We start from the raw sequence: 23,043 nt of genomic DNA, 5'->3' as shown, positions 1-23,043 counted from the left end.
GAGTGTCGCCTCTTTGAAGACTGTGTGATTATGATGGAGACCCCTGATGTCTCAGTCTATCAGCCTTATTTGGCCACAGGGAGCTGCTGTCTGCCTCCCTCTACCCAGAGGGGAACACAAGCAAGAGCAGAAGCCCTCTGTAAAGGCAGCACACACACCAGCTTGTGCCAGCAATGTCTTCCCCACAGACCTCCTTTTGAAATTGCATCTTCCCTTTAAGTCAAACAGAGAACATAGCTCCCCCAAAGTCACACTTATTATTCCCACGGTACTTAAAGATCTAGAATTTTTCAGACAATTCTTCACATTCATTGTTTTACACTATAGATGTTTTTGCATTTTTAGCCTGCTCCCATTCTTTTTCTAAGGCTACAGTGGGCAAGCATCCCACCCTCCTCCTGTATTTTCTGCCCTCAACCTCACTACATACTTAACAAGTATCCAATAAGTACTAGGTGGGTCAGAAGGGCACATGGAGGTTATTATAAAAGAAGGAATGAGACACATTTTTTTCAAAAGGTTTTTTTGTTGTTTGTTTGGTGCCGGGGGAGGGGGTTTGAACTTGGGGCTTTACACATGCCACACACGAGTATGTTCCCATGAAACTATATCTGCAGCCTCTGTAAAGCAATTTTTGACAGCCTACTGTGTACATCACAGGCATTGTGCTAGGTGCTAATGACTCAAGTGATCCAGAAGCAGGAGTCCAGAAAAATCAAGCATGAGCCTTGTAGGCACTGTGTGGCAGGTCAGTTATAGCAAACCAGTGTCTAGAAGCAAAGTGTCCTCTGGCAGCTAGGGGAGGCCTCCAGAGCCAGCACATGACAGGAAGTGCTCTACATAAAGTGACAATCTACCAGCTGCCAACTGACGCTAGAATTAGATATTTAGAAAGTCCTGGATCAGGGGCTACTCAATCCTAAACATTAAATTTCTTCTAGAAAATGACTGAGTGGTATTTTTTGCCCAGGCTATCAGATGGGACAGGATGGTCCTCTGCCTCATTACAGGTTAGTCTTAACAGAATAGGCAAACTCTCTCCCTCTCATTTAAATGTGTTACCCTTTCACCTGAAAATGTCCCTAAAAGTTGTGAGTTCTGAGTGTTCAAAATCCACAGCTAGAACCCAGATAAACATGTTTACAAATTAGGGGAAATTATTTTCATTTTTAAATCTTTACTCAATATTCATACCATAAATCCTTGATCCAAATATAATCTTATTGTATAAAACTATTTCCTCAACATACAATCAACAAGAATCAAATAGCTCTTGTAAATAATTACCTTTGGGATATGAAAGAAAATGTAAACATTTTATTTGGCAGTTGTTTCTGAACACGTGAATAAATAAATGGAAAAGTACATATGAATGTTTCTTTTCGGAGTAACAGATACCATTAAACGCTTATTTACACATCTTCACTGCAAAGAACAGTTACATAATGAAACTTTGTCTTATAAAAGGTAACTTCCCACACCACTGGACTGGACAGTTAAGGATGGTGATACTGGTAGTATTGGCTTTAGCAGTCTCAATGTTGAAAGGCATTCCTCTGCAAGTGTGGTGAGAAGAGTCATCATGCATTGAGCTCTTCATCCAGGTCACATACTGCAGAAAGTTTCCGATGGCAGCCATGGAATTTGGTGTCTCATGCGCTTAAGTCAACTATGACATGTTTGTAAATCTGTGTGTTTCCCTTAAAACTGGAAGCAAAAAGGAAATTACGCTTATTAATGGACACGTGTGTGAATGATCTGGGTGCCTGGACATTTAATTCCTGAAACTTGACAAATTTGGCTTTTTCTGCATCCCAGTTATATACTTGAGTAAAGGAGTAATCGCTGCCAAGAATTGCATATTGGTAATTATTTATCTGAAGAGGCTGGAACACCATGGAGCCTCGCGACGGCATCCTCTGAATGTCCTGGAAGGAGGAGCCGCCCCACTTCATGACTTTGGAGTCACCAATGAACCTGGTCAAGCAAATGTATACATCACCTTTCACGGAGAAGTGCTTCACCGCGTACACATCCTCCATATTGGGAATGTCAGTTTGGTTGATGAATAACTGTGTCGCTTTGCTCCACTGGTAAATAACAGGGCGCTGGGAACTGCTGGACAGGATTAGATGAGGTGTTCTGAGGGTCAGTGGTGTTCTGGCTATTTCTAGGTATTCCACGTCAGTATCTCGGTACCACGCGTGTAGGGATTGGTGGGAGTAGAACCCGTTTCCATTCCACTTGTAAATGGTAGTAAACCCAGCTTTGGAACTGTCAGCAACAACAAAGTACCAGTTGTTCTCAATCTTGAATGTTTCGATGTCGTTGGGTTTGCGGATTTTGAGGACTTCGATGTCTTGGATTTTTATGAACTTGTTTGCAAAGCCATCTCGCTTATAGATGTGAGAGCCACCAAACAGCTGGGCCACAATGACGTAGAGCTGAGTGTCGATGACTATAGGCTTGCACACCACAGTGGACGTGCCTAAAGAAGAAGAAATGAGACCGTTATAGGTGTGGCCATCCTCTTTGGAACACGTAAACCAATGTAAACTCAACTTATAGATCCAGATCCCTTGGGAAGTCAAACAACCCTATTACAGGGGTCACCTCAGACCATCGGAAAACACAGATATTTACACTATGATTCATAACAATAGCAACATTACATTTATAAAGTAGCAATGAAAAATAATTTTATGGCTGGAGGGGTCATCACAACATGAAGATGTTGGGGGATGGTCTGATGTATTTTGATGCTAATTACTGTTTGCTGTCTGTGTCACCTACCTTTTTTGCTTAATAAAAAGCCATCCCAACTGGACAGGGCAAAGGAGATAGGTGGGGCTAGGAAAGAGAGGATTCCTGGGAAGAAAAAGGACTGCCACATAGAAAAAGGAGAGCGACCTGGAGTGAAGAGAGGAAGGCCGCCATGGGTTAGTTGGAGGAGAAGCACATGGCTGGTGTCGTGGATGGAGAATCAAGCCCAGATGAAGAACATTAGCAAGTATTTGGGATTATGGATGGGAGTAGCTTGGTAGAAGTTATTGGAAGCAGATGGCATGGGATTGAGACAAGGATCCCATGCCTGCCCCATTATGGGAAGTAGTTTAGAGGATTGGTATCTGCCCTGCCCCAAGTTAACTAAGGCTATTTTAAAATATAACAAGTGTCACTGTCTTGATTGATTGCTAGCCGGGCCTATAGATAATACAGATAATTTAAAAACAGTATGAAGAACTGTATTAAAGGATCACAGCATTAGGAAGGTTAAAAACCACTGGTGTAAATACACAGATGAGGGCTAGAAATTTTCACAGAAATCAACCTAAAAGGAGAGATACCCTTGGCAAATAAACTAGTCTCCAGGGCTAAAGCAGCAGTGTTCTCAGGTTCTGAGCCTTTATAGCCATGGGGCCTTGTTATGAACAATGAAGTTGCCATGTCACATCCAATCTGCTCTAGACATTTAGGAAATACATGTATGGCCTGAACTCTTTCCTCTCCTTTCAGAAAGCCTTATTTTTCCCTGATATACTTGTCCCATTGTAATTAAAAACTAGCATTTCTGAACATAGGCTTTATCAAAATATTAAATTATTCCAATAACCTTGAGAGAAATGTTCTCTTTCCTTTTCTTCTCTCTGTCTCTGTCTGTCTCTCTGTCTCTGTCTGTCTCTCTGTCTCTGTCTCTGTCTCTCTCTTTCTCTGTCTCTCTCTCTGTCTCTCTCTCTCTCTCTCTCTCTCTCTCTCTCTCTCTCTCTCTCTCTCTCTCTCTGTGTGTGTGTGTGTGTGTCTGTGTGTGTGTGTGAGAGAGAGAGAGAGAGAGATCTGTTTGTTTTTGAGACAGTTTTGCTATATGGTATCCAGGCTCACCTCAAACTCAAACTCTCATATCTCTTCCTTCTTCTCCCCAAATGCGAAGAGCAAAGGTATACACTACCATGCCTGCTCATCTTTCTTTTTCTAGATGATCACACTCAACTAGACTCAGAGGGGCTAAGTTCTGCTGTCAAAAGACAGAGCTGCAATTCAAACATGGGCCTACCAGCATCTTTGTGTTGTTTATTTATCGAGACAAGGTCTCTCTATGTAGCCCTGGTTGACCTGGAAGTATTTGCTGTGTAGACCAGTTGACCTGGAGCTTTAGGACACTGGCTATAGGAAAAAATAAAAAGGCAGGGAACCCTTGTGAAAAGTGAAAGAGGACTGAGTATTGCCATGGGCTGGTGCTTCTTCAATAACAATAAAGGGTCTGCCAGTGGCCTACGTTGGTGTCTGTTAGCCAAGAGTTTGGCCATTATGAATACAGTGTTGTTGCAGGATATTTGATGACACTGTGAACCCTAAGATTGTGTTGCTTACTGGAAAACCCTGTTTCTGGTTGTGGTGTGGCCCCACCTTAGCAAACACCTTTAAATGCAAGAGTTTTCTGTTTGAATATTGTAAACAGTATTAAATAAAGTCAACCACAGATCAAGAGGCAGAACAAGCAACCAGTTGACAGGAGATGACCACAGAAAAAATGTTAGAGAGTGAGAGGAAGTCAGGAGGACAGGTAGAGAGAAGCACAGGAAATGGAAAGAGTAAGAGGAAGTCAAGAGGACAGATAGAGAGAAGCACAGGAAGTAGAAAGAGTAAGAGGAAGTCAGGAGGACAGATAGAGAGAAGCACAGGAAGTAGAAGGGAGGAACATTCAGTTTGAGGGTATTTTTGTCCTGTTTTTTTGAGATGGTGTGAGGAAGGAGCTAAGGAGGAAGGAAAGCCAGCTGAATGCTTTCTCTGCCTCTCTGAGCAAACAGGCTTTCACCCCAGCATCTGGCTGCCGAGTCTTCATTGGTAAAATCGAATGTTTGAGATTTTGTTAAGAACAACACAGTGTTATCTCCTGGAAGAGCTTTAGCTCTTGGACATACAAAGACCTACAGAGTAAAGGTACCCCAGACCCATACCTTTCTGCCTTTCTGTCTGTAGCTCTAAGGCTTTGAAGGAAGTGGTCTCATTAAAAATCTTTCTACTAATTGAAAAAAAAAAGTGTGTGTCAATGTATTTGTGCACAGGTGCATGTGTGTACACAGCTACATGTGTATATGAATGCACATGGAGCTCAGAGGTCAACCTCAGTTGTCATTCTTCAGGTATTGCCATCTTGGTTTTGGATGTAGGGACTCTCAGTGGGACATGGAACTCCATGATTAGGTTAAGTTGACTGGGCCATAGTCACAGGGACCCTTCTGTCTGCCTCCTCAATGCTGGGATTACAGGTGCACACTACCTCACTCAGTTTTGTTTTGTTTTTAATGGGGATCAGACTCAGATTGTCATTCTGAAATAACAAATATATTACCAGCCTCCCTGTCCCTACTTGAGACTTCTGTCAGAACTAAATTGTGCAGCCTACAGAGAGTGACAGCTTCTCTGGGGTGAGTTTTCTTTCTGACAAAAGTAAGGGCTGGAATGTGTTAGGGATGGCATCAGCTTTCATCTAGGTGCCCATATTGATTGAGTGAGTGACTGTGACTGCTTGGTGAGCTTGTGCTGAGAAGAATTTTGTGGCTACATATGTATTCTGCCTGAAATAACATCAAAGGTGGGCAGGGATGCCTCTCCACAGAGAGACTAGCAATCATATTGTGTTTTATTTGCGTGTCTTGAAGATGTGCAAATCTCCAAATTCAGGTTGAAATGTAACCCTAAGTGCAACGATATGAAGGCCTGAGACCTCTGGAAGATGGTTTAATCATGGCAATGGGATTCTCATAAAAGAGATCGAGAGAGTCCTTTTAATGTTTTTGTCCTTCCTTTTGTCCTGTACATCCGTAGAAAAGAGGCTTTCTTTGCAGTGGAAAGCAAGTTCTTCCAAGACATTGAATCTGTGGACTTCCTAGCTCCTAGATCTGTGAGAAATATATTTCTGTTGTATATAAGTAACCCAGCCTAAGCCAGGCATGGTGGTGCATACCTTTAATCCTAGCACTCAGGAGGCAGAGGCAGGTGGATCTCTGTGAGTTCAAGGCCAACCTGGTCTACAATGTGAGTCCAGGATAGTCGAGACTACACAGAGAAACCCTGTCTTGAAAAATCAAACTAAACCAAACCAAACCAAACCAAACCAAAACAAAACAAAACAAAAAAACAAGTAACCCAGCCTGAGGTATTTCATTACAGTACCAGGAACAATCATCTAAAACAAACCCTCTGAAAGTCTATAAGCAGATGATCATTCCTTTCAAATTCTAGTCTATTGTATCATCCAGAGTCAGCTGAGCATGGTGACACATGCCTGTAATCCTAACACCTGGGCTGTGGGCTCCAGGCCAGCCTTGATGACACAACAAGACCCTGTCAAATAGTAACTGTCAGAATGTGCACACATTAGAAAATTTCAGGTTAGACAGCATAGAGCCTGGCTGCTTGCTACATGTTAAAAAACCCAGGCAGAAAGAGAAGCATGACCTTCCTTGAAAAAAAAAAAAAAAAAAAAACAACAAAAGGGAGGGGAGGGTTCTAGAAGGATCTCAGTTTGGATAAATCCTTCACCTAGAGGACCTCATTACTGAGCAAGGACTCTTTGGACATTTGATAATGAATGGGCTTGATGGCCACTGACAAACTCTAATGACTAGTTGTGACCCTTTGTGTGTTGTGTGTGCTAAGTCTCCTGCTCTCCTTTGCTGGAGGCAGAAGCTTACTGTGTATCCCAAGCTGGCCTTCAGCCCTTTTGCTTCAGCCTCCAGAGACCTAGGATTACAAAGGTGGGACACCCTCCACAGCTAATGGCAGCCTTTCATGAGAAGCTTGGGGTGTTCTTAGGAGCAGGGTTCAAGGTGTTAGAAAATAACTGCACTGTTTTGACTGATATTTTACAATTTTAAAAACTGTTGAAATGGGAACAAAGCTTGAGAGATCTCTCAAATGGCACGATTCATGGGAAAAAATGGATTCTATGAACAAATTAAGAAAAACGTTGGCAATAGGTTTATATACTGCTGAATTTCTAATAATCTCTAGTGTATTTATTATGAATCTCCAAGAGGCAGATATGGCTTATAGATTTTTTGGTCCACAAACCCTTTTTGTTTCAAGGACTACATTAACATTTTATTTTTTTTAAAATGTGCAACAGAGTTTGAGAGTTGATCTAAAATAGCCTTCTTATTTTAATTCACTTACTTTAAACTTGAGCAGATTTAATTATAATGTTAACCATATTTTTGTACTATGTATATTCATTTATGTGTTTGTGTCTGATCACAGTTGTGTCCTTTCTTAGAGCTAGAAACAAGAAACTGCTTATTACTTCCACTTTCCTTCCTTTCCTTTTCTTTTTGAAGAAGCGTGTCTGTGTGTGTGTGTGTGTGTGTGTGTGTGTGTGTGTGTGTGTGTGTGTGTTTTGTGGATATGTGTATTGAGGGTGCACTCACCCATACATGCATATGTGGATGTCAGAGGTCAACGCTGGGTGTCTTTCTCAACTGCGTCTCCACTGATTTGAGGCAGGGTCTCTCACTGAACCGGCTGGCTCGTGGAGCCCTGAGCTACCTGCGCCATGCAAAGCTGAAGTCACAGGTGGATTCCTGCCACTCAGTCAGACTATTTACAAGGGGGTTAGAGCTTCAGACTCATGCAGCAAGTGCTGTACCCAGTGAGCCTTCTCCTTGCCATATTCCTTTGTTTTGTGGGGTTTGTTTGTTGTTTGTTTGAGACAGGGTCTTACTATGTAGCTGAGCTTAGTCACTTGATCTGATGCGCTTGGTTCAGTCTTCCAAGAGCTGGGATCTCACAGGAGCACCGCAGGCCCACTTTATTTTATCTTCTTATTTTAGGGTTAAGAACAATGAGGCCACAGTAAAGGTGATGGGATTGTCCAGCTAAATAGTGGCAGAACGTAGATGAGAATTCATCACTGCGATACAGTACTTTACTCTGAAGAAAAATAATCCTCCTTCTAGAGTATATTTGGTACATTCAGTTCTATGCTAAGTGCCTTGAATACATGATCACTCTGGGAGTTAGGCACTATTCGTATTCACAAGTAAAAGAATTAAGGATCAGCTACAGTTTAGCACTTTAGTAAAAAAATTGGGGTTAACTTAGCTGCTAAGACTAGCCAAACCATGTCTTTGTATAAACTCCTCCATTTCGGTTTTCCTTGGTCAAAGCAGTTTAATGCTCTACTCAATATTGCTAGGCTCTTCATACCTGTAATGTTGTCATAATTCCGGAAGGTCTTCTCCACATGGTCCCATTCCAGGAAAATGCATTTTCCAGTAAAAGGCTGAGCGATGACTACATATTCGTCATTCAAATAAGAAAAGGTATCTATGGACAGTGACTGATAAGGTAGGTCTTGGGATTTTGCAAATTCTGCAAAAATAGGAATAGAAGATGAGTAAACGTGAGCTAATACTAATGCCTCGCTCCTTGGCTGGATCCCAAACACCCATAAGAAATATATTTATTTCAGAGAAACAATAAAATGGCAATTCTGCTGTTTCTAAGCACGTGAAGTTTTAAAGGTTCATAATGGTTCATACATTAAATTGCTCTGATTGTTCTTAACATATTTTTAAAAAAATCAATTTTTATTGTTGCAAAAAAATAGCCCTTTTAATAATTTTCTGCTGTAAAATGGTTTTCAATACATTACCTGTAATGATACAGTCAAAATCCTTGGGGGAGAGGCTATTGATTTTGCGTTTCTTATATTCCGGGGGGCCTTCACAGTAGATGTCTTCCACAGTTGCATTGGTGTGGCCGAGCCATTCCACCAGCCACTTCAACTTACAGTCACAATTAAATGAGTTCCCTCTCAGGTCCCTGAAATAGAAACTTCTGCTACATTTGCAGTCCATGGGTCCTGTCACCACCCAAGCATGACTTCAACTGCAGCACAGACCTGCACATGCTCCACCCTTGTGTTGAACTTGACTGCCTATTCACTTTGGGCTCAGCAGGTGATCACAGACCACCTTAAAGTCCAGAAACTAGTGACCTAATTTTGTTTGGATTCAGTAGTGTCTTGGACTAGAGAATAGAGGCAATGGAAGAAGTGTATGAGTCATATGTGTAAGTTGCATTTTTTTCTATAGGGACACTAAAGAAATGTAAGAATAAACAAGTATCATTACCTTAAATTTAATTTTATTTACTCCAACACACTAAAAATTTCCTCACCTAGATGTGTAATCAATATGAACATTACATCAATAGGTTATTGATTAATCAATTCCCTATTCTCTCTCTCTTTTTTGTATTATCTTTGAGGTCCTCTTACATCTCAATTTGGATGATAAATTCTCATTAGAAATACATAATCTGTATTTAGAGTTCACAAAGTTTATAGTTCAAAAAATAGATTCATATACCTAAGTTGTCCCAAATGTAATTATTTTTTAATATATTAAAATGAAAAAATGCAATATAAATCTTTTAAAAAATTAATAATTTTGAATGTGGCCATGTATGTTTACCCTATTAAAAGGTATGGCCTAAGGACAATCCCTAGGACATAAATAAATAAGTAGATACATAAATGTAAACCTTAGAATGCAGTGCCTCATTTGTACTAGCAGCACACCCTAGGGGCCCCGTGGCTGAGTTTCCAGCAGCTACCTTACTGGGTCTAGAGGACAGAATGTACTTATTGCTGTATGGTATTTAATTAAATCCAGTGAGCCACTGGCTTTTCTTCTTCATAGACACAGTTAATCCTGACCCTATTCTGTGGTCTACAAATCCCACTTTAATAAGAAATTACTTTACCATAGCAGAGTTAATGCAGACATAATTTCGACAATAGCCTGTGCCTGTAATAAGCTATTCGTCAGTCTTCAAATTTCCACTCATGACTCTGGATCACCAAGCTCTCTGTGTATTTACTCTGCCTCTGTGCAGGTTTTCCATTTCTTTTCTGGCCACACAGAATTCATAAGATAGACTCAGCCCATTCTTCATGCAGCACATGAATAATTTTAAATACAAGAGTATTTAAATGTTTATTAACATCTATGTTCATTTAAAAGAACCAGCAGAAAATCCACTGAAAGACAAGCTTTCATGAGTCCTTCTATTTCTAAGACGATTCTTGATTTGTGTTAAACTCATTCCCTGGTGAGATGGAGCCAATTTTTGATATTTTTTTTCTCTTTCTTTTTTTTTTAAGACAGGGTTTCTCTGTGTAGTCCTGGCTGTCCTGGAACTTGCGTTGTAGACAAGGCTAGCCTCGAACTCAGATCTGCCTGACTGCCTCTCAAGTGCTCAGATCAAAGGTGGGCACCACCATCACCTGGCTGAGCCAAACTTTAAGCCTTTAAGCCAAAAGACACTGGATGGGATAGAAGCCCCACCATGAACTACACTCCATGTAAGCCGTGTGGCATCATCTAACTTTCAAAACATTCCCAGAAGTGGCCTCATCTCATCCCAAGAGTACTAGCTCTTCTGAGCTACTGGAGACTAGAGCAGATGGCTGATTTGTCAGGTCTCTCAAGGAAGTTCCCTGATTCTAGCCCTTGCTTGGAAATAAGCCAGTTTTCAGGGATTGGAAAAGTAGGCATGCTAGAGGAGCGGGAAGACAAAGAACAGAGCAAGGTTTTCATTAGCTTCTTGGTTTGAAGCTAAATTCTGGGATTAGAAGGAAGTTTTTTGTTTGTTTGTTGGTTGGTTGGTTGGTTGGTTTTCTGAGACAGGGGTTCTCTGTATTATCTTGGCTATCCAGGACTCGCTTTGTAGACCAGGCTAGAAGGAAGTTCTTAACCCAGACTTTTTTGTTTCGTTGTTATTAGAGAAAGCATTTTTGGAGCTATGGACATAGACATAAATATAGATATAGGTATATATCCGCTGTGTGTGTGTGTGTGTACATGTGGTATAATATTTACTTTCTGTATTGGTTCCATAAAAATCTTAAAATATTATTTAAGGTTCATGATACATTTTATTTGTTTACTTTTCTCTCTTTATATATTCTACAGCAATGTAAATGATAGTTAAAAAAATTCTCATACATCTTTTCATTTGTTCCTATACTCTATTTTATGACCCGTAAATGCCTTGCTAATGTTCTAGAAGACATTTAAGGAGACTAAATTGCTTTTGGAAGATCGGGCATATAGAAGTTGCTTTGCTTACAGCAAAATATACAAATTCCTTGCGGAAGATCTTTCACTCTGGGGCTTAAAAGTCAAAGCTTGAAAGCTCTTTTGTTTGAAAAGGGGTCAAAAATAATTAAGTTCATTCCCTTCCTGGGGCTTAAGCCAAATTCCTGGGGATTAAGCCTAGAGTTGTTGTTCAGGCTAATGAGAGAAAAGGCAAGCACTCCCCCTCCCCCCACTTCCTGCTCCATTTCTGTTGTTTGACCAACCCTTGGGTATAACCTTTCATCTTACTCTGTCCGTTTCCCAGACTCCTTTATGTTTTTTCTTTGTAGCCCTACTTCCTGGACCTCATGAGAAAAATAGAGATCTTGACATTTTTGTGGAGGTCCCTCCTCTCCAGGCTCCCTCAGTGACCCTTATGATCACCCCTTAAGGACAGGCACACACTTTGTCAAAGTAATGCCTGGGTACTGTGTGTTCAGAATTTCCCATGCCAAATCACAAAGAAGTCTAGCATTTAATACTTGTAGCTTCAGAGTGAAATCAAGTAGAACATTCTAATTTTAAAGTCAATTAATAATCATCAATATCAGATCTCATTAATTATTTAAAATTAATTAGTCAGTGATTTCTTAGGTCCTCTTACACATTTGTTAAAGAATCCAGGCCTTTGAATATGTCTTTTGGGAGTGTCTGGAGATTGTTGTTTGCAAGACTCCTAGAAAAAAAAAAAAAGGTGATACAAAAATGTAGTGAAAACTTCAATGCAATTAAGTGTGTTTAGGATAACAGTTACATACAAGTTCTTTTCAAAAATAATTTCAGTCTATTAAAATATATGTAGTACTTTTATTTTCCCAAGACACTACTCAAATTTCTGTTGTTGAAATTTCAACCTTTAGCCTCTTTACTCCAATATCCACTTAACACTGATGTAACACTTAAAAGTCTTGATCTGACTTGAGCCAACACCAACAACAAACCATCAGCAGAATGATGCTTGGGTATCCCTCTTAGAACCTGAGTCTCAGACTCTCAGAGGTCCAGCCTAGAGGATGCTTCCCAAGTGATGCCCCACTACACCAATGGTATGCCACCACCTACAAATACCCTCTCTCTTTTGGCTGGGATTTTGACTTCCTTTCTTCCTTCCTTTCTTTCTTCCTCCCTTCCTTCCCTTTCCTCCTCCTTTGCTTCAGAGAGCAGCTAAACTTCCAATCCCTTTGTCTTCCTGCCCTTTCTTCTTTCCAAAGGACAGTCCCTTGTTCTGGCTTTCCATTTTGGCAAAGAGCTTTCTCACTAATAATGTCTCCTCATCCATCCTTTTAAGGTATTCCCTTCTTCTGAGTCTTATTCTGTTATCACAGAATTACTGTCTTTCTCTTCCTTGTTGCTTCTCCACAAATGACTAGAATGAGGTGAACAGCAGAGCACACTTCTAATGGTAACACGATGAGAGTCAAGTATACTCAATACAGAAAAATGGACATGATCACGCGCTGGAAAGGGCACCAGGTACTGACACTTTGGGGGTGGGGGCTGCAAGTACATTTTATATATTTCTCACAACAACATTTAATTTTAGAGCATAAGAAACTCTTGTTGGCCTCAAAAGTCTTTGAAAAATTCTCTCATCGTTCTTTTAAAACACCCTTTGAGGTTCTCTCTCTTTTACCTCCTCTATTTAAATATGAGATTTTCCACTTTCAAGCAGTCATAATTTTTAGAACTTATTTTAAAGTTAATTATACTGTTTCTTCATTTTAGAAATTACTACTAGATGCCAAAACTTTTTTTTTTTTTCAATGAACCATGGAACCTAAGAATGGGAGAAGAATTTAAAGTTCAGGTCTCCATGACAACAGGTTTGGTCATGAAGGGCATGGCTTTGTAGTCAGTCTGAAATCAGGACTCTACCGCTTTGCAGCTGGGTGACTTCTGTGCTGCATCTCTTCCAACACTCATGCTACCCTGAAGTAGAATGTCTGCTGCAGACTCCTGTGTTAGAGGCTAAGACCTCTGTTGTGTTATTGGGAAAAGATGGAAAATCTGAGAAGTGGGGTGCAGTGGGAGATCACTGGGCGTGTGTCTTTGAAAGGAGACTGTGATCGGGTCCTGTCCTATGCTGGTTAGGTTTTGTTAACTTGACACAAGCTAGAGTCATCAGAGAGGAGGGAACCTCAACTGAGAAAAATGTCCCTTTTAGATGGTCCTCAGGCAGGTCTGTAGGAGATTGTCTTGATGAATGAGTGATGTGGGAGGGTTCCGCCCACTGTGAGCAGTGCCATCCTGGGCAGATGGTCCTGGGGTGTGTAAGAAAGCCGAGGAGGCCATGGGAGGACAAGCCAAGATGCAGCATGGCTGTCTTCTGCCTCAGCTCCGTCTCCAAGTTCCTGCTTTGGCGTCTACCAAAGGGCAGCAACTGGGACATGCAAATAAACCATTTCCTCCCAAAGCTGCTTCTGGTGGTAGTGATTTGTTTTGTTTTGTTTTTCCTTGTGTCTCGCATGGCCCTGGGCTGGGCACAGTCACCCTCTCTGTTCTGGTGGTGGTGTTTATCACAGCAATATAAATATAACCAATGCACTTCCTATTTCTGTCTGCTTTCTGATTGTAGACTTTAATTACTCCACACATTCTCACCATGACAAGTTACCACAGGCTCAGACCAATCTCGACCTGAAACTTCTGTAAGTGGAGACAACATGAGCCGTTCCTCTTACAAGTTGATTATGACAGGTGCTTGTTAGAGTGGGGGAAAAAACTGACTAAAATACAATTCAATTTTCTAATTTTCATTTAAAAATAAAAGTAACAGCATCTCATCTCGAATATTGCTAGAAAAAGAAAATGAAAGAGAAAGCAAGAAAATAAGACAGCCTAGGATAAAATTTCATAATGAGATTGCTCTTTTAAAAAAAATGGGGGAGGGGGTAATGGGAAGGGAAAGGCTAAAGGCTCCTTCCTGAGTGCAATTGTCTAGGAAGCAGTATTCAGAAAAAGGACTACATGAAAGAACTGTAATGGCTGTCCACATATAGCAGCACTAGTAAGCTATGTGAAGGTTAGTCCCAGAAGACAGGGTGGCACTTCCTGGGTTTGAGGAACAGTAAGACTGAGAAAAGTTCCTGGACTCAGAAACAGACTAAGGGGAAATAAGACTGAGCCATGAAGAGGGCTTTCCTGTGCCCTCCGCCTTGGACTGGGTTACAGCTAGCTTCTCTGGTTCCCTGGGAAGCCCCAGAGCCATTGGGTCGATTTCTATGAATAGAAGATGTGTGAGCAGAGAATCACCAAGGAGACAAAGCTGGCAGAGTCTGGGAAAAACTCTACGGAAAACTGAGTAGGTTCTGAGAAAGAGCATCCTCTAGTGCAGGTTGAATGGTAGGTGTGGACAAATACATTGCCGGCAAAGGGGGGGGGGGATTGGCAAAACTGTAAACATGAGGTGGGTTAGAAAACGGCCCCACGGGCCAGCTAAGAGTGTTTAACAATTCTTAAATAAAGAGAAATTGGAAATATTAGCATTCCGTTGCATAAGCAAGGGACGTTCTTTCCTCTGCCATTGTCTGTCGCCGTGAAGAATTGGAAACAACTGACATCTCCCTTAATAAGGGATTGTGTACATAAGCATACTCAACACGGGATGTTTCATAGATTTACAAAACTGGGGCAGATTCCGATGCATTATAAAATGCCTAAGTGAAAATGAACAGGGAGCACAGTATGCAGAGTGTAGTCTCCAGGCAGAGAGGGGATATAGGTCTGTAGATGTACAAAGAAAGGTCTATGGAGAGAGATACAAACTGTGGATTGAAACTCATGGGCCCTCATTACAGCCAGCAGTGAAGAGTGCTGGGCCCTCCAGGGTCCATCACAGGCACCTGAGGGCTTCAGAGAGCCTCTCCACAGAGACACTGAAGGCACCAGGCCAGGGTCACCAAGGGGAAAAAGCACTTTGCATCTTACTCAACATTTGTTTTTTACCCAAAAGGGTGAAGAGAATGGGACTTGGAGCCTATTAGTGGCTGGGACAGCAGTAGAGACTAAGACAGAACTGTTTGGTTTAAGATCAGATGTCCACCAGGGTTGTTGGGATTATGGGGTCCTTCAGATTCCACTTGGGTATCAAAATTTCCAGCCTGCATCACATTTTCTCAGCACCCTCTTCCCCCACAGCCTGCCCACCCTACCGGCTTCACCAAGGAGCAATTTCGTATTGTTCTCTTCCTTGGTAGAAGCTCTGGTTGGAATGCCTGCTGTAGCTGTGAGCCATGTATCACTTAATTCAGGACCAAAGCCTCATTACCATCAGGAGTGTGCTCCTGTAGACCCACCCTCACTAATTGTCCGTTATCACAAAGGCGCGAGACTGAGCTACGGATGTGACTTTCATTCACCGTGACAATGAACACACACAGGCCTACATTCCCACTCCTTTGCAATGGAGTCTAGAAAAACTGCTGTCCTGTGAGTGAATGTTCAGGCTTATGAGTGTCAAGGTCCCAAAATGAACCTTTTCTTTTTATCATAAAACTATTACTTATTTGCACTTATTCATGTGTGTGTGTGTGTGTGTGTGTGTGTGTGTGTGTGTGTGTGTGTGTGTGTGCCCACCCTTATAGGTCAGAAGAATGTGTCAAATCCCCTTGGACCTGGAGTTACTGATGGTTGTAAGCTGGGAACTGAATTCCAGTCCTCCAGATAGAGCAACGAATGCTCTTAACCGCTGAGCCATCTTTTCTGCCCCATGGACAAGCACTTTAAAATGCTCAATTTAGGAGGGTACAACCATCTTTTCTGTCTTTCTTAGGAAGAAAACTCTATGCCTCAGTAGTCCTAAAGATATATCATTAGCTTTTACTGACACACATACCCAAATACAGGTATACCTAAACACTAATTATTTCATCACATTAAGTTTTTTTGTTTTGTTTTTGTTTTTCAAGACAAGGTTTCCCTGTGTAGCCTTGGCTGTCCTAGACTCACTCTGTAGACCTGGCTGGCCTTCAACTGACAGAGGTCTGCCTGCCTCTGCCTCCCTGAGTGCTGGGATTGCAGGTGTGTGCCACTGTGCCTGGCCTTAAGATGTTTTTGAAAGTGCAAAAAATATTTTTAAAACAACAAAGGAGAAAATCAATTATTAAAGTCAAGCCTTATTCCCTTCACTAGCATAGCCATCTAGAACAAGTGATGCCTGCCTGGACACACATCATGGGTCTGGAGCTTCAAAGTCTCCAAAGTTTCAGCTGGGATGAGCCTAGGAAATGTAGGTTCTTGCCTTGACCCAAGCCAGCCTCAGTTAGATTCATGATAAGACTCCTTAAATCAGAGTGCTCCAGAGTACAGTGCACAATGGTATGAACAGGAAATGGGAGGCAGGCTTGACGCTTGGCAGTTTTTTATGAAGTCAGTTCCTCTTGGGTCAGAATGATCTCCAAGTTCTAATCTTGCTCTTAAATCACATCTGCATACTTTCCTCTGTGAAAGGCTTATGGCCTCATCTTTAACAACTGTCAGCTGATTCTGGAAGCAGCGCTCTAAGCGGCATGATTAAGAGGCATTGCCTCTGACAAGGGGCTTTTCAAGGAAGTCAAGAGACAGGGAGTATCAGGTGGGGCTAATAGAGGGTGAAGACTGAGCAGTGAGAGGCTGGGGAAAGTGTTTTCTTCCTGCTAACCACTCTGATGGTTCTGCTTTGAGAGCTTGAAGAAAGTGGAGTCTGTATATACTGCCAAATGGATGAAGAATGTGAAAAGCAGAGAGGGAGGGGAGTGGGGCAGGCAAGGAGAGAGGAAAAGAGGCGGGGAGGGAGGGAGAGGGGCAGGGAAGGGAAGGAGAGAGGCAGGCAGGGAGAGAGGGAGGGAGGGAGGGGGAGGGAGGGAGGGAGAGAGGAAGGCCACTTATCTAGACATAGGAAAAAGCAGATGATACTTCTTCAGGATTCAATGGTGTGGGCTTTGTCTCAAAGATATTACTTAAGATAAACCATTTCTCAGAGATACCACCCCAAACCAAAGCTAATTTCCCACCCTTTTAATACCATTAGCAAAGGTGTAAAAGCAACTTTTATTCACCTGATTTAATTGTTGTCTCAGAGGCTTACTACCTTCATCTGTTAACCTAGGCCTCGTCCTGGAAGCTTCTAGCCTTTGTACAATCTAATTGAGGCCTAGCATGTTTTCAGCCTCGGAGACTTACTGCTGAATAAGCTCACCCTTTCTAGTTCTTTCCCTGGTTGAAAGGTCTCTCCAAGCTGACTGATTTCATCTGGTTTCTCTAGACTCTAGAAATCTGTTCTGATCTTCTGGCTCCTTCTCATTCTCTGGCTCATTCCATCTTTACCTGTGTTCAGCTTGTTTTCGACGTGTCTCTATAAAAGTCTCTTGGTAAAACTGCCTCTGAATTCCACGAACTGAACTGTCACAAACTCAGCTCCCTGGCACTGCCTCTCAACTTACTGACTCAATTGAAACCGCCTGAACAGCACTGACTAGAATTCAGAGATCTGCATGATCTCTGAGGGAAAGGGGCAGGGAGGGAGGGAGAGGGGAAGGGAGAGAGGGAGGGAGGGAGGGAGAGGGGCAGGGAGGGAGCACTCTATCTCCCAAGTGCTGGGATTAAAGTCATATACCACCATGCTTGGACCCAAGCTTTTCTTTACCTGAAACTTGTTCTATATCAGGCTGGCCTTGAATGCAGAGATCTACAGGTCTCTGTCTCCTGGGATTAAAGGCATGTCTGTATTCCAGCTGGATCACACAGACCTAGAAGGTCTTTGGATGTGACCTCTTTCCAGGGCAGCCATATTGCTGGATTAAAATTCCTCTACACAAAGGACTTTGAGGGATTGAACTCCTTCCTGAGCTTAAAGGTGCAAACCGTACTTAAGCCACAGCAACATATTTAACTTTAAGGCCTGAATAGTTCATATAGATTTGAATTTTCCAAAGAAGCAAGTATATTTTTTTTTGTAATTTGGAATAAAAGAACAGCTTTTATGGGCAATGATAAACAATTTGCTAAACACTCACTGATTTCTGGTAATATTCAGGGATCCTTTCTCCCTTCAGTAACACTTAACTGTCACCAAGGCTGTGTGGTGGTGGAGCCAGGTATGCCATAGAATCAGAGGGCAAGTGTCAGTAGTCTATCTGTTGTGGAATAGCTGCTGGGTTCTGAGCCCTCTCTGGGGGTAGGAAGGCCTACAATAGCTCTCAAGCAAGGATGCCTCTGTGTTCCAAATCAGTTAGGAAGTCTTCATTTTAGCCTTAGTGTTGACTCATGTGTGAGGATGTAGTATAGTGGACAAAGGGGAATTTCTGCCACCAGTCTGCGTAGGTTCGAAGCCCTCCTGTTCCCAGATTACTGATATGTAAAAATGCTGGTGTTGGTAATCTCTAAACTGATGGTGAGGGCTGGGGTTGCAGCTTGAAAAGAGTAGTGCTTGCCTACAGCAGTTGGCGAAATGCTTGGCTAGCATACATAGATCCCTGGGTTCAAACCCTAGCACTGCATTAACTAGGCAGAGCGATATATGCCTGTAATACCAGCACTTGAGAAGTAGAAGAAGGAAGATTGGAAATTCAAGGTCATTCTTGGTTTAGGTAGTGTATTTAAGCCCAGCTCAGGGTACATAAGCCCTATCCTGAAAGGAAAGAAAGACAAACAAAAAATAAAGGCTTGGAACCTAACTGATCTCAGAGTACCGGTGCTGATCTTGGCCAGAGCTGTTCCGGTAGAAAAGACAGTGAGCAACACTACAGCAAGTACTAGGTGTCAATTAGCTTCCTGGGTATGAGGAACCAAGAGGAAAACAGTCACTAACGTCCAGTGATGAGGGCTACTAAATTCCAGCTAACTTAGCTCACAAAGAAAATTATAATTGTTAGAAGTGAGTTCATCTTCACTGACAGTGAGGGTAGCAAGATACTTGGGAACACCTAGCTCTCAAGCTTGTTTGGAGATTAAATGAGTGGATTGCGGCGAAGTGCTTAGACTGAGCCTGGTGAGCATGCGCGCACAAGGAGAAGCATCAGGACAGCAAATGACGCGGTGTTCTTGTGCCCTCTTCTCTGCATCTCATGGCAAAGCAGAAGATCAGTCTGTGAAGCTACAGGCCCTGAGAGACACAGCCTAAGCTGAGGATGGTTGTTGGGGGGTTGGGAGAGCACCCCAGATGGCTGTGAGTGTTGCTTTCTTAGCAGCACAGCCCCGTGGTACTGAAACAAAAGTGCTGTCTGAGCCAGTCTAGTCTGCTGTAGTGTTTTTTTCCAGGAGGTTCCATTGCCATAATCAAAGGTTTTCTCGGGCAAATCACCTCAACATCAAGGCGGATGGAATGATGGGAAGAACGGCTGTCTGCCTTCCAGAATGCTTGACCCAGTCTCAAGGCAACTAGATGTCCAATTGGGGGCAATATCCCAGGTGTTCTGAGCCCCGAGTTGTAACAGGTACACTCTAGGGTGATGGTACACGTTTAAGAGCCTCTTGGCCATGGAACTGTCACTATGGAGAAACTGGAGGAGAATGAGGGCATGTGTGAAAGCAGGTCCATAGGATGGGGAGGTGGTGGTCCCTGGCATGGAAATTTACAGTGTGCTTTCCCCCTAACTCTGTGTCTTGGTACACAGAAACACACACTACAGATCCCTTTCCACAAGATGCCATTTGCTACCTTAGAATTCTGCCAATAAAAAAAGCAATCACCAAAACTGAGCCAATCCCAGTGCCCTACACTCAAACCTCCCAAAACTGTGAGTCCTCCAGTATTTAATTAGAGTTATTAAAGTATACCTGCAGAATAAAGTGCTTCAGAGAGGGCCTCAGTACTTTTATAGGGGCTGAATTACAAGAGTATACCACTATGCCTGGCTAACACACACACACACACACACACACACACACACACACACACACACACACACACACACACACATACACACACACACACACATACAGTTTCTGGGGCTCTGACTCAGGATATTATGCACATGAGGCAAGCATCTTACTGACTGAGTTATCTGCAGTGACTTTCAGGTTGTCTGTAAATACCCTTTAAGAAGTAGGCTAGCAAAACAAACATGTAAAAAAGTAATAAAAGTTTATTGTTTCTTTAGGAATGGACTTAGTCTTTGCAACAGATCTAATATCAGACTGGAGTGGAATGAGTTTGCTCTGAAAGTGTGCGTTCGACTCCAGGACTCTCTGCATTTGGAGAACAGGAACAAGGATGGGGCTTCTCAGGATCTCTTTCATTCTTTCTTCTTTTCAAATATTTAATACATTTATTTATTTGTGTGTATGTACAGAGAGGTGCATGCGCATGTTTGTGTGTGTGTGTGTGTGTGTGTGTGTGAGAGAGAGAGAGAGAGTGTGTGTGTGAGAGAGAGAGAGAGAGAGAGAGAGAGAGAGAGAGAGAGAGACACTGAGAAACAGTACATGTGTGGATGCTCGAGGACAATTTACAAAGGGTTGGTTCTCTCCTTCCACCTGTGAGTACTAGGATCCAACTCAGGTCATCAGACTTAACAGCAAATACCTTTACTTATTGAGGTATCTTGCTGGTCCCAAGATTCCTCTCTTGTCTAGCCATATCTATAGTGAGAGTTTTGGTTTCTTAAAAACCCAGTTGTATTATATGAATATGTTTTTGTTTTAATTCTAAGTGTAGAAATATCAGGCTGCTTCACAGATGATAACTATGATTTGCCTCATGCACTAGCAGGGACAGCTTTGCCAGCTGTAGGTAGTTTAATTCTGTGGACTCTGGCAAGAGGATAAATGCTAAAGCCCTGAGAGTGGCAGAGGACACTCTGAAGAAGACAGCAGTGGTGGCTGCTCCTTCCTGCTGCTTCTGGTTGCTGTTTGTCAGGTAATTCTGAGCAAAGTGAACAAAGAGACCCTCTTGAAACACTCAGTGTTTAGCTTTCTCTTATTCTTCTTTTAATTTTTGAAGCTTCTTTTTTCTTTCTTTGTACTTTTGGAGGAGCTGTTTCCATTGGTCACCCAGAACCGTTTTCACTGACCCATTGGCAACTCCTGTGACTGGCTTTCTTACAGTAGGTGAGACTGCTTGGAATCTGCTTTGTTCTCAGAGTGGTAGCTGATCCTGACCTGGATGCCATGGGCAGCATGACTTTTTTCTCGTTGTCCAATATTTCTTTTCAGAAGTTTGTCTTCGGTCAGACTGGGTCGCTAGAAGAAGGTTTCTGCTATCAATCTTGGTCTGTGCCACACGGCCTCTGGTCTTTGATGTTGTAATCCGCCCATTGAATGGAAAAGCCTTTTCTGGCTCAGCTTCTGCATATCTACCTCAAGTCAGCTTGACAGGAGCGCTCTGGTCTGCTTTAACTGACAAGGTTTTCTCTTGAAAGATTCACTTTGGGTTTCCTTTGACCTCAAAAAGTTCTACAGTGTTATCCCAGATTGTAGCAGTCTCCTGTCCTCATAGTCCCCACACCACTAAAGCAAGGCTTTGTTTCCATTCAAACTTAAATTCCCACTGGGTTTGGTGGGTAAAATGGACAGTAGTCAAGCAAAGTACGTATTTTTCAGCATGATGCTATGCAGTTTTTGTTTTCTTTCTCCCTTCCTGGTTTGTATGTCTCTCCTCCTTTTCCACTTCTCCATTCTTTTCTTTTTTCCTTGCCTCCTTTCCTTCAATCCTTTTCTGGGGAGATAGGGAGAACATTCTCTCTTATTCTATGTGAGAGGGCTGGAGGAAGGCCTGGGCCTTTAGATCAGAGCAGAAACACACGCTAGCAAGCTGAGCACAGCAACTTGTATTGCAGGTTCCTAGGGAGACCATGGCTCTTACTGCCTCTGAGTAGCATGCTGATGCTGAGCATGCGAAGAGGCCCTGTGGGATGCTATGTATATTCATCAAAGGGATCCCAGAGTCAAGTGTTTTAGCAATTCCTCTATGGCTATAAAGAGATCCCATGACCAGTTAGAAATAACTCTATAATTTATCATTATATGGATGCTATTTTGCTGGTTGACTCAGATTCAAATACCTTAGGAAAAAATATTTGATGATGAGAATTTTGCCTTGTTGGGGATTACAAATGTAAGTCTCTGTGTCATTTTTCAGAATCTGGTGGGTTGAGACAGTGTGACAATAGTAGGGAACATGGCCGCATGCAGGCAAGCATGGCTTTGGAGTTGAGAACTTATATTTTGACCCACAAACAGAGGAAGAAGGAGCTAATTGGAAACAATGTGGGCATTTTGAAACTTCAAAGCCTGTCCCCAGTAATATACCTTTTCCAACAAGGCCACACCTCTTAATCCTTCCCAAACAGTTCCACCAACTAGGGACCAAGTATTTAAACATTTGAACATATGGGAATTATTCTCCTTCAGACCACCACATGAGGTAATGAATATCCACCTCACCTTTTGTGTGTTTATTTTTATTTAATTTTGTCTGGAAGACATTCTGCGGCACTAGACTCCATGATAAAAAAATTGAACATTCGTCCTGTTATATAGACATTGTCACATAATATACCCCTGACAGGAAGGGCATTGCTAATGGTGTTTGAATTTTGTTTTTGGTTTTGTTGTTGTGGTTGTTGTTCTGTTTTTTGTTTCTTGAGACAGGGTTTCTCTGTGTAGCCTTAACTATGCTGGACTTGCTTTGTAGACCAGGCTGTCCTCGAACTCACAACGACCCTCCTGCCTCTACCTCCCGAGTACTGGGATTAAAGGCGTGCTCCACCACTCCCGGCGGTGTTTGTATTGTAATGACCATGTAGAAGGCGTGGAAGACAGTACTAGATTTTATAAAGTACATTTGGCTATCATCTCCTTCTTGTTGCAATCCAAACTGCGAGAGACAATGGGGCCTAGTAGGTAGAGCGGGTAACCCCATGGGCACACTAGAGTGTAGGCTCGGAGGGCAAGTGTTCCTCTGCTTCATCAAGGCTTAAAGCAG

General features: G+C 42.3%; 1 protein-coding gene across 3 annotated transcripts in view; it reads right to left on the bottom strand.

Moving 5' to 3' along the window:
- Positions 1 to 556: 556 nt before the first annotated feature.
- Positions 557 to 23,043, bottom strand: part of Lgi1 (leucine rich glioma inactivated 1) — a 43,741-nt gene continuing 21,254 nt past the window's right edge. For all 3 annotated transcript variants that reach the window (XM_051146417.1, XM_051146416.1, XM_051146418.1), the window contains 4 exons: positions 11,749 to 11,820; positions 8,654 to 8,823; positions 8,206 to 8,370; positions 557 to 2,488 (listed from right to left, as the gene is read on the bottom strand). In XM_051146417.1, the coding sequence (XP_051002374.1) occupies positions 1,653 to 2,488; positions 8,206 to 8,370; positions 8,654 to 8,823; positions 11,749 to 11,820 (1,243 nt within the window). In that variant the 3' untranslated portion in view covers positions 557 to 1,652. The remainder of the gene's footprint in view (positions 2,489 to 8,205; positions 8,371 to 8,653; positions 8,824 to 11,748; positions 11,821 to 23,043) is intronic.

Source organism: Acomys russatus, chromosome 5 (genome assembly GCF_903995435.1).
Source record: "Acomys russatus chromosome 5, mAcoRus1.1, whole genome shotgun sequence".
NCBI lineage: Eukaryota > Metazoa > Chordata > Mammalia > Rodentia > Muridae > Acomys > Acomys russatus.
Note: the sequence above shows the minus strand (reverse complement) of the source record. Positions and strands in the feature narration are given on the sequence as shown.